The sequence below is a fragment of the Canis lupus genome, chromosome 4 (genome assembly GCF_011100685.1).
Source record: "Canis lupus familiaris isolate Mischka breed German Shepherd chromosome 4, alternate assembly UU_Cfam_GSD_1.0, whole genome shotgun sequence".
Taxonomy (NCBI): domain Eukaryota; kingdom Metazoa; phylum Chordata; class Mammalia; order Carnivora; family Canidae; genus Canis; species Canis lupus.
Genome location: NC_049225.1, coordinates 12,262,553 through 12,278,898, shown reverse-complemented (window position 1 = coordinate 12,278,898; position 16,346 = coordinate 12,262,553). Strand labels below are relative to the sequence as shown.

Here is a 16,346-nt window from a genome sequence, read left to right as displayed (position 1 = left end):
GTTCGATTTGCCAACATATAGCATAACACCCAGTGCTCATCCCCTTAAGTGCCCCCCTCAGTGCGGGTCACCCAGTCACCCCATCCCCCAGCCCACCTCCCTTTCCACTACCCCTTGTTCACTTCCCAAAGTCAGGAAAGACCTCAGTTTGTGACAGCTAAATAACGAATACATTTATATAGTGACGAGGCTATGTCTGACACTCCTGAACCTAGCTCATATGAGGCAGTAGGTGGTTTAGGGATTCATATATATATATATATATATAAATTTATTAATGGGGAACCTATAAGATAGTGTTGCTTTGGAACCAAGATAATCTGAATTTTTCCAGGCATTTAGAAAACTATTCGTATAAAGATTCTTAGGTTAGGTACAAAATTGATTAAAGTTGTACAATGCAATAATATCATAAACACTTAGGTTATATTCTTCTCTGGACAGATCGGACAAAATGTACAACTTCACACCTAACTCCAGTGTCTGAGGTCTAACCAATGGTGAGCCGCAACCTTGAACACAAGTACATTTTCCTAGAGAAGGAAGCAGGCCTCGGGTGGATCTGTGAAACAATGCCTCAGTGTGACACTGAAAGGTCATGCCTTCCCTCCTTATTACCAAGCTTTGGGTAATTTTTCTAATTATCCAAAAGTAAACATTTGAAGGTTTGTTGTTATAAATGAAGTCCCCGCCTGATACGGTTTGGACTAAAACACACCATGTTGGCCGCTTCTGGGAGCCGAGAGATTAAAAAAGGGGGGCTGAGGAATCAACTTAAATTCAAGAATCAAAATCAGCATCTTTCACTGATGACTGTTCATTTCTTATCAAGGTCAAGCCGGCAGGAGAAAGGAACAATGGAAGGGGGGCAGGACGAACATCCCCAGGGGAGCGAGCGAGTGGGGCCCGCAGCCTTCCCCTCCCCCAGCATCCGCCTTTCTCTAAAGGGGAGGGCATTTGTGGATTCCAGCTCTCCCCTTTGCGGGAGCGCTGGGAGCGCAGCTCGGCCGGGCTACTCAGGGCGTAGCACCCCCCCCACCCCGCGGCCCCCCAGTAGCCAGAACTGCCGGGAATAAATGCTCCCCTCGCCCCGCGTGGGCTCATTCACAGCCCTGTGCGCCGGGCCGGGCGCTCCCCTCCGGGACTGAAACGGCGGGGCCGGCAGAGCGGGTGCGGTGCACTGAGCCCTCCTGGAAGGTCCCTCTTTTTCTAGGGCAATAAAAAGCAAGACACACACGCACGCACACACGCACACACACGCACACAGAGCGAAAACAGCAGCTCTGTCCTCCTCCCCGTCCTCGTTCCCTCCCGACGGATGAATGTCTGCCAGCCTCCAGCCCTAGAGGGGGTAGGTAGCTCTAAAATTGGCAGGAGACGTCGGGAAGAAAGCGGGTGCCCCACGGTCTCGGCACCTAGGCACAGACGGCCGGGCTTCCCCGCCGCCAGCCCGGGGGGGGGGGGGGGGCGGGGGGCGGGCACCGCGGGCCGGGCCGGAGCGCGGCGCGGCGCGGGGCTGGCGAGGCCGGGGCCGCGGGAGCCCCCGGGCGCCCCCCGCGGGGATCCCGGCCGCCGCGCCCCGCCGCGCCCCGCCGCGCCCCGCCCAGCTGCGTCCCCGCAGCCTCGGGGCTGCCGGGCTTTGTGGTCGGCGCGTGCGGCCGGGCCCGGCTGGGGGTGCCGTAGCGAGCATGTGCAGACGGCGGCCCGAGGGAGCGCGAGCGCGCCGGCCGAGCCCGGAGACTCGCCGTGCCATGCCATGTTTGCGTGCGAGCTCTGACTCCCGGAGAGCTGGCAGGGAGACGGCGCCCCGGCCGGACCTGGCTGATGTTCTCTTGCTTCTGTTTCAGCCTTCAGGATAATTCCTTCAGCAACACCGCTGTGACAGAGTAAGTGACCCTCGCCGTTAAAATAACACTCGCGTGCCTTTCCCTGGAAGCAACTATCGTGAAGGCATCCTCCAGCGCCCGCAGCCGCTCTGCGCTCTCCATGCATTGTCTCCCGTAATCCGGGGCCCTGAAGCCCGCGGGAGGTGCCGGCTGACGGGGCCCAGAAAGCCTTACAGGTTGAAATCAGCCTTTTAGCAGCTATGGGAGAGATGTTACAGCAAGCTAATTGTCTGCAGTTCTCTAAGCTACGTGTTCTTGGAGCTCAGGTTTTCTTTTTCTTTTTTTTTTTATTAAATCCATTTGACATGTCAGAAAGGAAGCTTTGTTGTATTTTGCCAACATTGGTGTCAGTTTTCACGGAGCAGGCTGTATACGTTGACAACAAATAGGAGATAGATGTGAACTGACTTGAGTTGAATTCCAGTGTGTGATAAACAGGCTAAACTTATTCTCACCCTCTCTTGTCTGCAGATTTTTGAGACACAGTGAACTTTTCTTGGGTGCCCTTTGTCATTTTTGTCTTCTGACCTCACAGATCTGGCTATAGGAGAAATGAATCATCCTGTCCTCTGGTTACAGCTGCTGATTGGGGCAACTAACAGCATTTGAACATGGAGTGAAGGAGGATAATGATGTTTTACTCAAGGCTAGAAGTCAGAGTATGTTTTATTAGATAGTTATAGCTCACAATTTTAATTCTTGTTCTCCCTTCCTTAATGTTTTTCTAATACATAGGTGTTAAAAAACAATAGGTAGTATATTATACTAATATTATATGTAATTTATGTACAATTTACATATATACATGTCTATGAAATATCTATACTTCATTAGTCTAGAGAGAGACTAATTCATGATGTTTACTTCTGGGACCTTTTGGTAGAAATCACTCAACAGCTTTTCAGGCAAAAAAGGTTGTATACTCAACCATGTTTTAAAAATGCTGCAAGGTTGTTGTGGAAAGCACAGTAACTTGGGAACTGTTTGCTAAAGTTTCCTAAAAGGCAGATAAAGGTGGGAAGAGATATGTGAGCCTGAAGTCTTCCCACTGCCACAATGAGTTGGTAATGGAGGGGTAAGACTCCAGGGCTTCCCAGGCCCATTTGTTTCCCACATCCTTTTGTTTCTGTGTTTGGATATGCTGCTTTCTTAGTGTCAAGCTTTGGGCTCACTTACGTGGAGTTCCTTAAAGAACTACAACCTGTGATTGACTTCGGAAGATCCCGTAAAGAATATATGCCAGATAAAATACTCACTGGGATCCACATCTCCACATCTGTTAAGGAGATTGCTGCAACTTTGGTTTTCTAAACGCCTGAGAGAGAGGAAGGGACGTGTGCCAACTGTGATTTCCTGGTTCAGGTGCACAGGGGCTGCTGTCCTACCTTTACTGTGCTGATAAACACCAAGCGCTTTCTGTGCCTGACTCTTGGGAGCCCTGTGTGGCTAAATCCCCAGAGTTAGCCTCAGGCATAACAGCTTCAAAATGGAGATAGTCAGTTCCAGATTTCACATGGACAATTTTTTTTTTTTTTTTAAGATTTTACACTTAATTATGGGGCAAGTCTGGTACCTTATCTTTGGACTCTCCTTGGGGAGTTCTGATTACATAAGATCCTGTTGTTGTTTTCAGAGAAGTGACAGTGATTTATTTTAAAAGGTACTGAGTGACAACTGGAATGCCATCTGGCTAATCTAAAAATCTAAGGAGGATATTTAAAACATACCAAAAACTTCACAGGTGTAACATAACATAACACAGAGTAGGGTCATTTAAAAACTTGTCATTGCCTAATATAACACTTTTTCCTCCTCTCAGTAATATGAAGCATTTTCCTTGGTTCTTTGGTCATTACCCCGAAGCCAACAGGACCAGGATCACTGTGCTGAGACACAGATGTAGCAGGTGCTCAGTGAATATTTGGGTGTGGTCCTAATGTACACAGAGGAGGCTTTTGCATGGAAACTTCCTCTCCTTTTTTCCCCATCCCTTCCCATTTCCTCTTAGCCACATTCATTTATTTTCCTCAGTGTCTGAACTTATACCTGGAGAGAATTTCTTTTGGATTAAAGCCTCTTGTGGTGACCCTTATTAAAATGGAAATTTAAAAGTCTAGGACCCTGGGAGGTGAACTCAAGTTGCTATTAATACTTTAATATAAGTTATGTTATCAGGCAGTCTAGCCTGGTAGGATTTGGCTTGGCTAGTTTGGGCCCTGTCAGAGTCAAAGGGAAGGGGAATTGGGAGAAACTCGAGGATAGAGTTTATTCTCTCCTCACTTTTTCGCTGGCCTGGCATTGTCTGTGCAGCTCTGGACCAATTCCGTTTCTTTTTCTACCCAAATTCTTCCAAGATCAGAATGGCCTTGGCCTTCCCTTCTGTATCTGCAGGGCCCTTTCATCTATTTTTCCATGGTCACTTCCTATGTTGCCCTGGCTACACTGGTATTTGAAACGAAGCCTGGCCAGCAGTGAATTTTGCAATGAATTAGTTATCATCCAAAGCAGTGTTTCTCAAAACAAATCGATCATCAATATGAACTGGAGAAGTAAATTGGGGCTTGTGAAAGATCAAGTTTTTAGAGCTTTATCCTAGAACCTAGGATATCCTAGAACCTAGAATGGGTGATTGTGCTGGAGTCATGTCAGTGCTGGTCTGCGTTTTGTGAAGCTTTAGGTCAGTGTTAAACTTTTTTAGAAGCATAGTAGTTATTTTTGTGTGTGTTTTGGGAGGCAATCCTGTTTAAAAATTCACATTCCTGGGCGTCACCTCCAGGGATCCAGCTTATCTAGTGAGGCTGAGGTACATGTGGGGCCCATGCGGGCTCCCAGGTAATGCTAATGCAGGTGGTTCCAGAGACACTCTTTGAGAAATCTCATAGGATTGCAGCCTGCAATCCTATGAGATTTCTCAAAGAGTGTCACTAGTGGGTAAATAGAAGTCCCCTTTCTGGGCACAACTACACCTTATCTAATAACCAATCTGAGGCCTCTCTTCTAACTTATGCCACGTCAAAAAAGAGAACCTCTCATGGACACTTCTTTCACCACCATTATTCTAAGAAACAAGTCTCTGCCTTTGACTCAGGGCAATCCCTTCACCTCTTGTGTGAAGGTGGCCCCTACTTCATTTCATTGGCAGGCTTAGTTGAGTTGCTATGAAAGAGATGGTGCGCTGGGAAGTACCACAGAAATTTTTCTGATTTGTGGTTGTGCTACTCAGGTAACAACCCTGAGCATTTCACAAAGAAGTGATTGCAAGGACAAATTTTCCATACATTGTCTGGGTAACCACAGATCAAGAACTCTGGGACTTAGAACCTAGTTGATGAACACTTCAAAGGAAGTCATTTAATAGAAGTGCTTTTCACATTTTTATTACTATGAACAATAGTAAGAAAAACATTTTATATCACAATCCAATGCACACATATATACATGATTTATTTAAATAAGTTCTGTGAAATAACACTTAACTCTTATTATACTGATATTTTCCATTCTGTTTCTCTGACAACAATAACAAAATGATGCCACTATGTAATTTGAAGACCTACTAATAGGTCACAATTTACATTTGGAAAAACATTGCACTAAAAGATGCCCAGTTTTGAGTATTCAAGGAGATCATTAAAGAAATAGGTCTTTAAATTCCTATACTGGGCCTATATTAGAGGAAGAGGATGCCAAGACCATTTGGGCACTCGGTCTGAGCTGATTTTCTTCAGGAGTGGGGATATTTGGATATAGGTTGCCACTGTGGAATCCAGTTTTACAGCTGGGCCAACATTGTACAGAGGCTCCTATGCAAGGAATCAGTAGAAGAGTCATAAAGGAGATGTTAATTCAGTAAAACTTAATGGTATTTATCAAAACAAGTGTAAAACCCAACTGAACTAAAAGAACTGGTATGTGTCCCAGGTCAGCCTGTAGACAGATCTATTTCATGGCTATATCTGTGACCTAGGAATTGTTTCTTTGAGCAATGACTGAAATCATTCAATAGGCCTTGAAATTGGATCAGCTAGTTAGGGTCTGGCCTTGTACTTAAGAAAGCATGCGCAATTTTGTATGTTCTGGTGCCGAGTTTCCATTTTTACCTAATTGTACTTTGAAAAGAAAGGTTAATAAATCAAGTGAGGGGGAGAAAAATAAGTTCTTGCCAAATTCCCAAACAATAGGTATTGTTGAGCTCTAGGGTTGATCCTCTGTTTGAACCCTAGTTCTTTAGAAGCAAAAGCTCTAGATTTCTGTTCTTCACTGATTTTTCTACTTAGTGAGGTTACTTTTATTGGGAAACATTTTCATTCACATTACAAAGTTTAGATGATCTATTAAAGTGAATGCCTCTAATGGAGGAGAACAAGGCAATACTTATGAATTCAATTGTTATTTTCATGAGATGGAGGGAATTGTTTACTGACAGTCAAAAACATGAGAAAGCAAGAACATTTAATTATTTGATTAAAAGGAGTATTATGTCAACTGATTTTTTTTTTTTTAACTACCATCAGAAACAAGGTATTTCAGCAGGCAGAGAGAGTTAGGATCTAGATGACCTTTGTTTAATTCATTAAAGTACATCATTTAAAAGGGGTAGTAACAGGGAAGAGTACTAGAGCTTTTGTCAATTTGTTCTGTGGATAAGTTATGTAACATTGTAAGTAAGGAATATTTAAAAATTGTGAATGATTTCATATAGTATGAATATTATTATATTATGGTTATATTTATATATGTAGGTATTCTTTTATTTTTATCTACTTATTACCTTGTGACTCTCTCAGAGCAGGGTCCAGGTTTTTCTCAACATTGTGTCCTTCAGGAGTAGTACCACTGAAAGTATGGGCCCCCAAATTGTTTGTAACTCATCTGAGACAAGGAAGGGTACAGAAATAGGAAGTAAGCATTTAATAACTTTTATGGGAATTCGGCATTTCTGTAACACTTTTACCAAACTACCATAGTGGATTGGAAATAGAAAAACTGGTCAAGAGCAGCCTGGGTGGCTCAGTGGTTTAGCGCCTGCCTTCAGCCCAGGGTGTGATCATGGAGACCCGGGATCGAGTCCCACATCAGGCTCCCTGCATGGAGCCTGCTTCTCCCTCTGCCTGTCTCTCTGACTGTCTCTTTCTCTCTCACTCTGTGTCTCTCATGAGTAAATAAATAAAATCTTAAAAAAAAAAAAAAAAGAAAAACTGGTCCTGAATCCCAAAGAGTTTAAAATGCACAGCTCTAATACCTAATGAGTACCTAAAAGGCAGTAAATGTTCAAGAATGCTTGTTAAATTATTTCCAGTCTTGCTCAGGGGCCAGAGTTAACGATAGACCATTCAAGCATTTATTGAATACCCACTCTGGGGTAGCACTGTGGGTACTGTGGCAGTATATCTAGAAAAGATAACTTCTTTTCATGGAATTAGCAACTAATTAAAAGATGTCAGAGTCAGTCAGATGTCAACGAATTGCATAGAAGTGTGAGGCAAGATATGGTTGGTTACCAAAACTTGAGAATAAAGAGTAAACATGTACGTATAAGGTTGAAGTAGGTATGTAGCCTATGGGTGAACTTGGCTGGGAAAGGTTCATGGAACTTGTGAGATTTCACTTGGGCAGTGAAGGATGAGTAGGAGTTGAAGGTGGAAAAAGCATTCCAAGCTGGAGTAGGGTGGGAATGACTGAGAACAGGAACAAAGGCTCCCTCCTACACTCGAGTGACAGAATGTTCCTACTCTAGATTCCCACTCCCCCCCACCCCCCCAGGAGGTGTGGCACATTGGAGATTTTTCAACATAGAAGAGCCACGAATTTTTGATTAGGTCATTCCAGAAGTTTTGTGATGAGGAAGGGAATTGAGAAGGTCTGGAGGTCAATGGAGGAAGCCAAACGGGAGCTGGTGTGGTTTGGGACTGCCTGAGGAGGAGGAAATTTTAAGAGGTGTGTAGCGAAGGCTCTTTTGAGCCAAAAAGAATCCACCAATCTTGGTGTTAGATGTCCCCCTCAAGTGGCTTGAACAGTTGGGTCCTCACCAAGATCTTGTTAGTTTAGGTGATGCAGAGCAGTGGATAAAAAAGGCGTGTTACCTCTGGTTCTGGACTTTTAAAATCACATGACACAATAACATTGGTCTCATTCTCTGGTAGACATGCCGGGAGTTGGAGCTAGTTTGAGTGAGAGTGGTGAGGGTTGTTCTATTTTGTAGTTTACCGTGCTTTCTAATTCTAGACTCTGGCTGTTTCTGCTACTGCAGACAGTTGGATCTGATGTGGTTTTGTTCCTTCTTTCCAGGTGTGACGAAGACACAGTCTCCCTACATGAAGACCAGACTGATTGCTCCAGTATCAGGTGTGACCCACTATTGCTTGGCTCTTAATTATAAAGGACAGAAACTGTGTGGGTCTGGGGTCTTTAGACATTTCTCTGAATTGTAATCACTTGTTCTTGCGTATAAATTCTTGTATAAACTATCAGTTCTTAAGGAAGTTTTTTGTCTTGTCCCCTTTTGGGTATTCCCCTTATATCCCGGGCAGTACCTTTTCTGTGGGGAACACTCAGAAAATGCCTGCTGAATTCAATATTGATTATCCCATCTCAATGTTCCTGTCAGAGACCCTATGGAAGAGGTTATAGATTTATTTACCAAACATGTCATTGAGTATTTGGAGTATGGTCTTGGTCATCAAGGGGTTTATGATATAGCAAAACCTTCATAGTTAACCATTTCTTCCACATTTGCTTTGCTCAGAACATTTTCACATCCATTTTATTGCTTAATCTAAACAAGTGAAAAGAAGCTGATGTTTTCCTCCTCATCCTGGAGGTGGGGAAACTGAGGCTCAGAAGGATTATAGCGCATCCAAGCTAACATAGCTACTATGAGGAAGAATTTGGGCTCAGGTCTCTCTGACTCTCAAGTCCATTTGTTGGATAGCAAACAACTGTTGAAGGCCTATTTTGTGTGCCAGAAACCAGTCAATGGAGATGATGATGCTATAGTGCATTAAGTACCATTTTACTAGAGGTAGACAGAGGATTCATTTAGAAGGAACCAAATAGCCCACAGAGGTTTCTGGGATGGATTTCTAAAGAAAATTACAGTAGTACATGACTTATTGTGTGTACTTATGGAGGTGGGGTATGAAGCTAAGAAAAAGATGATGCTACCAAACAGAGAGAGCCACTTATTGGAAAGCCAACAGAGGGTAGAGAAAATAGAGTTGTAGGAAGAGCAAGCAGTTCAGGAGAGCAGGAAGCTTGAGAGCTTTTGGAGTGAGGAGGCCAGAAGTGATAATAAAGCTCCAGAGATAAACAGACCTGATTTCAAAGGGTTTGTGTACCTTTCTAAGGAGTTTGGAATTTATCCTGGAGGTATTGGGGAAACTGAAAAGAACCTTCAGTCTTTTCTTTGCAAATAACTACTTGGCTAAAGCCCCATGAGAGTAACAATAGCTTCCATTTATTGAGCTGTGGCCTTAAGCCAGCTTTCTATGGTAGGCATTTCACAGGGACTGTATTATCTCTGCAAGGTAGAGAGATATCCATCTTAGGGATGTAGGTCAGAGAGGTGGCGTGCCGTGGCCCAGGCTACACAACTACACATATTAGTTGTGGGAAGATCTTTTAGAATCATTCTCAGTTATGATTGATTCCAATAAATAGTGGCATAAATCACATAACTTGTACTGTCTTGCTTTGGAGATTCTGAGAAACCAGTAACAGGTTGGAAATATATTTCTAAAGATGACTATTTTTATTTAGGTATTTGTGTAATGAGAGAGAAGGTTTTTTGCTCCCCTCACCTACCTTCCTTGCCTTTCAAGTCAAGGAGGTGAATGAATTATAAAATTTGGGCACCTTGAAAATATATAATAAATGAAGTCCTGGAATTGTTTTAGGAATGAGTCTATCAAAAGAGTCCTTTTGGATTTGAAAAATGACTTTTCCCCTCTTATCCTTGAGTGTTCTAGGATTCTCCTTGAATGAGGAACATTTAGGTTTACTGTAAAAGTAGCTGTTCTCCCTTTTGTTTCTCACCCAGGAGCATAGGGTGTGTGGATGAACATTCTTTGTTTCCAGTGAGAGAAATGCATTTCACATGAACTAGTACAGTTCCAACTCATGGTTTGATACTGGTTTCCAAATCCATTAGTGATTTAGACTTTTTAAAATTGTAATTGATCTTGGGGCACCTGGATGGCTCAGTTGGTTGACTGTCCATTGGACTCTTGGTTTCAGCTCAGGTCGTGATCTCAGGGTTGAGATCTTAGGGTGGTGAGATGAATGAATCCTTCAATTGGGCTTCAGGGTCAGAGTACAGTCTGCTTAGGATTCTTTTCCCTTCCTTTTCCTCTCTCTCTCTGCTCCTTCTGCCTCTCTCTCTCTCTCTCTCAAAATAAGTAAATAAATAAAATAAATTGTAATTGATCGTAAGGGAAAATATTAACCAGTGTCACTGGCACTGACTTTCTATTTATTCATTTTTTTCAGTTACTAATATTGAAGAATTATTTCACTTTTTGGGTTCTCCTTTACCAGGCGTTATGAAGTTTGTCCTGAGGCTTAAAATTTTTTTTTTATAAATTTATTTTTTATTGGTGTTCAATTTGCCAACGTATAGAATAACACCCAGTGCTCATCCCATCAAGTGCCCCCCTCAGTGCCCGTCACCCAGTCACTCCCACCCCCCGCCCACCTCCCCTTCCACCACCCCTAGTTGGTTTCCCAGAGTTAGGAGTCTTTAGGTTCTGTCTCCCTTTCTGATATTTCCCACACATTTCTTCTCCCTTCCCTTATATTCCCTTTCACTATTATTTATATTCCCCAAAGGAATGAGAACATACACTGTTTGTCCTTCTCTGATTGACTTATTTCACTCCGCATAATACCCTCCAGTTCCATCCACGTCAAAGCAAATGGTGGGTATTTGTCGTTTCTAATGGCTGAGTAATATTCCATTGTATACATAGACCACATCTTCTTTATCCATTCATCTTTCGAGATGGACACCGAGGTTCCTTCCACAGTTTGGCTATTGTGGCCATTGCTGCTATAGACATCGGGGTGCAGGTGTCCTGGCGTTTCATTGCATCTGAATCTTTGGGGTAAATCCCCAACAGTGCAATTGCTGGGTCGTAGGGCAGGTCTATTTTTAACTCTCTGAGGAACCTCCACACAGTTTTCCAGAGTGGCTGCACCAGTTCACATTCCCACCAACAGTGCAGGAGGGTTCCCCTTTCTCCACATCCTCTCCAACATTTGTGGTTTCCTGCCTTGTTAATTTTCCCCATTCTCACTGGTGTGAGGTGGTATCTCATTGTGGTTTTGATTTGTATTTCCCTGATGGCAAGTGATGCAGAGCATTTTCTCATGTGCTTGTTGGCCACGTCTATGTCTTCCTCTGTGAGATTTCTCTTCATGTCTTTTGCCCATTTCATTATTGGATTGTTTATTCCTTGCTGTTGAGTTCAATAAGTTCTTTATAGATCTTGGATAGTAGCCCTTTACCTGATACGTCATTTGCAAATATCTTCTCCCATTCTGTAGGTTGTCTTTTAGTTTTGTTGACTGTATCCTTTGCTGTGCAAAAGCTTCTTATCTTGATGAAGTCCCAATAGTTCATTTTTGCTTTTGTTTCTCTTGCTGAGGCTTAAAATTAACTGTTTTAAATAATTTTATTTGCATACCTTGCCCAATTGCATGCTGGTCATGCTCCAGAACTCCTATCTTGATGTTTGATTTGATCTTTCCCCAGAGGCTAACTGGACTTCATTCCTGGTGTCGTTTAGTGAATTTAATCTGTTTTATTTGTGAAAAGGCATCTTGAACAGTGGGCATAGAAATCCTTTCTCTGCTGGTCTTGTCTCTTGGCTTTGTGTGTCCTTGAGCTACAAGAAATTGCTTCCTATCTAACCTTGCCCAAATCTCTTTTATGGGTGCTCTGATCAGGGAGCAGGAGGGAAAAAACCACTACGGGGAAGTGTCTATCCCTGGAGAATTGCATAATCTAGTACCAAATAATTGCCGGTGCATTAAGGATGACGATATTAATTGTATAAAGGGAATACCCCATTTGGAAATAAAAATATATCTAGATTTAAGAGGGACTAATGACTTCAAATAAAGGTGTTATGGGGATCCCTGGGTGGCGCAGTGGTTTGGCGCCTGCCTTTGGCCCAGGGCGCGATCCTGGAGACCCGGGATCGAATCCTACGTCGGGCTCCCGGTGCATGGAGCCTGCTTCTCCCTCTGCCTGTATCTCTGCCTCTCTCTCTCTGTATGACTATCATAAATAAATAAAAAAAAATAAAAAAAAATAAAGGTATTATGTCACTATTTTTGAGGAAATTGAAACAATAGGATTATATTGTATGAATTTGCTTTGTTAGTGAAAATTAAAAGCGCCATCCTGGCACTAAATGCATGAAGGTGACACCAGCCCTTGTAGTCACCTCCAGCAAGTCCACACTGAATGGAACCCAGACAACAGGATCTTTGAGTGTGCACTGAAGGTGTTGTTCAGATGGTTTGGTTGGGTAGGATATGGTACTTGTTTTATAGTTTATCCAAGTAACAGGTTGTCTATCAAAATAGACCTTGTTAAACTTCTAGAGGCCTTTGAAAATTGTAGGGAGATGATTCTAAACATGGGAGCAAGTATCCTGCCTTGAATCAAGTACATATATGCAGCAGAGACTGTAGACCTATCTACCACTCGAGGTCTAGGTGAATTAGCCCTCTATTAGGCACTTCACTTAATCTTTGAGTTTTAGAATTTTTTTTTTTTAAGAGAGAGAGTGGAGTGAGGGAGAGAGAGAGAGAGAATCCTAAGCAGGCTCCACACCCAGCTCACAGCTACCCTGGGACTTGATCTCCTCACCCCAAGAGCATGACCTGAGCCACCTAGGCGCCCCTGATTTCTAGACTCTTAATCTGTAAAACTGGGCAGACAATCTCGAACCCGAATCTCGTATTTTTGTCGCAGAAAAAATACATCCATGAAAATATATACATGAAAACACCTTGATGTGAAAAATTAAAAACAAGTGTGATAGTAGGCACAAAGTTACAACTAAAAAAAAAAAGTATGCATCCACCAGTAAACACAGGAAGGGAATGTGATCTAAAGAGTGAAATTCACATTTTTTAGATTCTTGTTCCTGTGAAACTAAGTCTACCCTAAACATTTTGCTAGATATCATATAAATAGAGCAGCAATGAGCGTGCCAGGCCCGCTTTCCCGCAGCAGTTTATTACTTTTTTGGGTACTTTCTAAATTGGGTCTTTCCTGTTTTAGAGATGAAGACAATAAAGAAAACTACCCCGACGCCCGGGCGCTCCTAGAGGAGCCCGGGCCGCCCTGCCGCGAGCCGCAGCAGCATGTAGAGCAGATCCTGCAGGTGGACGGCGCGCTGCGACCCAGCATGGGCAACTTCAAGTCCAGGAAGCCCAAGACCCTGCTCAAGGCGGAGAGCGCGAGGAGCCACGGAGAAAGTCAGGTAACGGGCTCTCCTTCCTCAGGCCTTTGCTAAGTGGGTGCTTCTCCCGCGGGGCCACCGCTCTGGCAGCAGGTGATGAGTGAGCTGGATGGGTCAGTGCGCCCACCGCCGGCCTGGGACGCGTGGATGGCACTCCCAGCGCCGGGGACTCCGCAGGCTGGTAGTTTAGCGCCCTTTCAAACTAATACCTTAAACCCTGGACTTTGACTTTGGCTCCCAGTAGCTGCTGCATTCTTGCAGGGAAGAGTGGAGGAGGATCTCCAGCCATCTTCACTTACCCAGGTTATGTACCTCTTGCCCCAGACTTGGAAGTTTCTTGTCAGCAAGTCAAAAGTCCCAAGTTTACCCAGAGCCACTCACTTTAGCCTGCCTTTTAGTAGCTTTGGGTAAATATTCAAGTGCACATGTGCCTGTGTGTGTGTGTGTGTGTGTGTGTGTGTGTGTGTGTAGTATCCAGTTCTTTGAAATCAAGAAGTGTTTGAATGAATGAAACTTTTTTCCAACTTGATTTGGGTAGTACCTTTATATATTATAATTTTTCAAAAACTCTCTCTAGTTGTAGAGGGATGTTACAAAAAATGTGATGTTTTTAAATCTTAAAAAAAAGCCTCATAATTTATGATGCCTTTAAAAAATAGATTGAATATAATCCACTTTTATCTTACTAGGAGGTTAATGAGATTATACTTGTAGTGCACCTAACACAGTTTTGGGGGCATGGATGCTTCATTAATACTAATTAACTTTGCTTTTTTTTTTTTTTTGTTAAATTAAACCTTAAAAATAATGTGGGAGGTCCTACGTGTAGTAGATTAATTATATAACTTTAAGTCCAGTCCTCTAAAGCAAATGGACACCAGGTAATCTCCCTGTTAGAAGAACTTTGGTTGAATATTTTATTTGACCTTGTCATTTTCTTATTTGTCTTATGATTTTTATCTTATTACTCCTTGGCATTAGGACCTCTTATTTAGTCAGTTAATTTTGCAATAAAATGAAAGTGCCCTCTGCATTCATAAAGCTATGTTGTAATCATTTTAAACTGAGTTGTTTCAGAAAGAAGTGAATGCAAAATACTCTTTGAGTTATGATAAACTGAGACCCTGCCTATTACTGAGTGCACCCAGCACTTAATCTGATTAGGAGTGTGGTGCTGGAGAGGATACAGATACTCCACTGCCTGCAGAGTGTGATGCAGAGCCTCAGGGAGGCTCTGATCTTGAATTCCTCCTTAGGGTTGGTCACCTGACACTTTGGGCATTAGTGCCTTCTTTCTTGTCATCCTATAGCCTGGTTCTCAGAAATTACACAGTTGTCACTTGTTATAAGGTGGGCATGTCATTCCAATCCATTGCTCACACACACAGGAAGATTTCTGGAGAGATATATGCCTGTATTATCTTTGCTTATAGTACAGCATTGGAATCCTGGGTTGCAGGTAAAATTTCCAGTTCATTCCTAACATCTCTATCCACTCAATGAGATCCACCTCCTCCAGTGACTAAGAGAACTTTGATAATATTTAGATCTTTCATATTTGGGAGAAATTTGAAATATATTTCATTCTTCCTATTTTCTTTGGGGAGAGAGAATTAGCATTGGTTGACTATTGAGCAAAAACTGAATCTATAAATATCAATAAATAATATTGTTAATAAGATCAGCTTACACGTATTCAAGCATTTCCTGTGTTCAGGCATGTAACATGTTTTACCACAATCCGGTGGAATGGGTATTATCTTTTTCTTCAAATGGAAAAACTAAGGATTAGAGGGATTACATAACCTCTTTAAATAGATTAGGAAGAATTTGAGTGGAAGGTCTTTTCCATAAAAGCACAGTGTTTCTAACAAAAGGTATGCAGATCTTCCAACTATAAGTCTAGTGATTTACCTAGCCCTTTATACTACTCATATCTTAATTTTTATGTAAAACCCATGATTTCACTTTGGAATTTTTTTTTCCTTTGCTGAGCTATTGTGCTGCTAACCAGTAATTACTTATTTAGAAAAGATTACTTGGGGGAGAATTTTTTAAGTATATATTTTTCTGCCTTAAAGCTTTATGATATTGACCACAGAAGCTAGACAAATGTTTGAGTAAATGTTAGCTCCATAGGATGCTAGTTTCTTAAGGTCATCGATTCAGTCCTCTTTGTCTACCTTTGGATCTGTAGCATTTGATAGTCACTCAATATTATTTCTTGAGTAATTTGAAACTGGTAAGAGAGGTATATATATGATTGTGTCATCTTTTTTTGTGTGTGAAATATAAGTGTGATCTTATGCAGTTGTGAAAATTTACATTTAAAAGACTAATAAAAAAAGACTATAATCATGACTTCTATAGATATGAGATAAAGATGTATCAAAGATTTTACTTAAATTAGTAATTAATGAGGGAATCAATAAGATATTACAACCAGATCAAAACAGAATGCAAAGTATGCATATTTGTAATCTGATAAGAAATACAGAAATAAATTTACAAATGGACACAAAATTGGCAAAACTTATAATATCCATTGGTGATAATCAGTTATTGTCCCTTGGACACAAGGAATTATTTGCTTGCCATCAATATATACAAGTTCACTTCTATGTCTACAGCCTTGTAAAATAGCCTAGTCATAGATAGAAGCAAAGATTATCCAGAATGAGTTAACCAGGGCATCCGTTAAATTTCAGTCATTTATAGTTTTTCTTTACATTCTCCTCCTCCCTCGAGGGTCATAATAATCTCAAAGAAAGGTTATTCTTAATCACAAAATAAGGCTAGTCTCATTAGGTTTGACTTGAGAATTTACATAGGTATAGCAAGAGTGTTAATTTACCATATAGGCCTTTTAAAGCATGCTTTGCAAAATCGAAAGCCATTCACTATTGAATAATTACAAAATTAACTTTTCTCTGGGAGTTTTCACAAGGATCTCGGATTGGACTTTTAGTGCCTCCATTATTTGAAA

General features: G+C 42.0%; 1 protein-coding gene across 7 annotated transcripts in view; it reads left to right on the top strand.

Moving 5' to 3' along the window:
• Nucleotides 1–1,010: 1,010 nt before the first annotated feature.
• The window catches only part of FAM13C (family with sequence similarity 13 member C), a 147,611-nt gene continuing 132,275 nt past the window's right edge, over nt 1,011–16,346 (top strand). For 3 of the 7 annotated variants that reach the window (XM_038533976.1, XM_038533974.1, XM_038533972.1), the window contains exons 1-3: nt 1,629–1,886; nt 8,175–8,231; nt 13,180–13,381. In XM_038533976.1, coding sequence (XP_038389904.1) covers nt 1,825–1,886; nt 8,175–8,231; nt 13,180–13,381 — 321 coding nt within the window. In that variant the 5' untranslated portion in view covers nt 1,629–1,824. Of the gene's footprint in view, nt 1,352–1,628; nt 1,887–8,174; nt 8,232–13,179; nt 13,382–16,346 lie in introns of those variants that run through there. The other 4 variants (XM_038533977.1, XM_038533978.1, XM_038533971.1 and 1 more) reach the window with 4 other exon arrangements.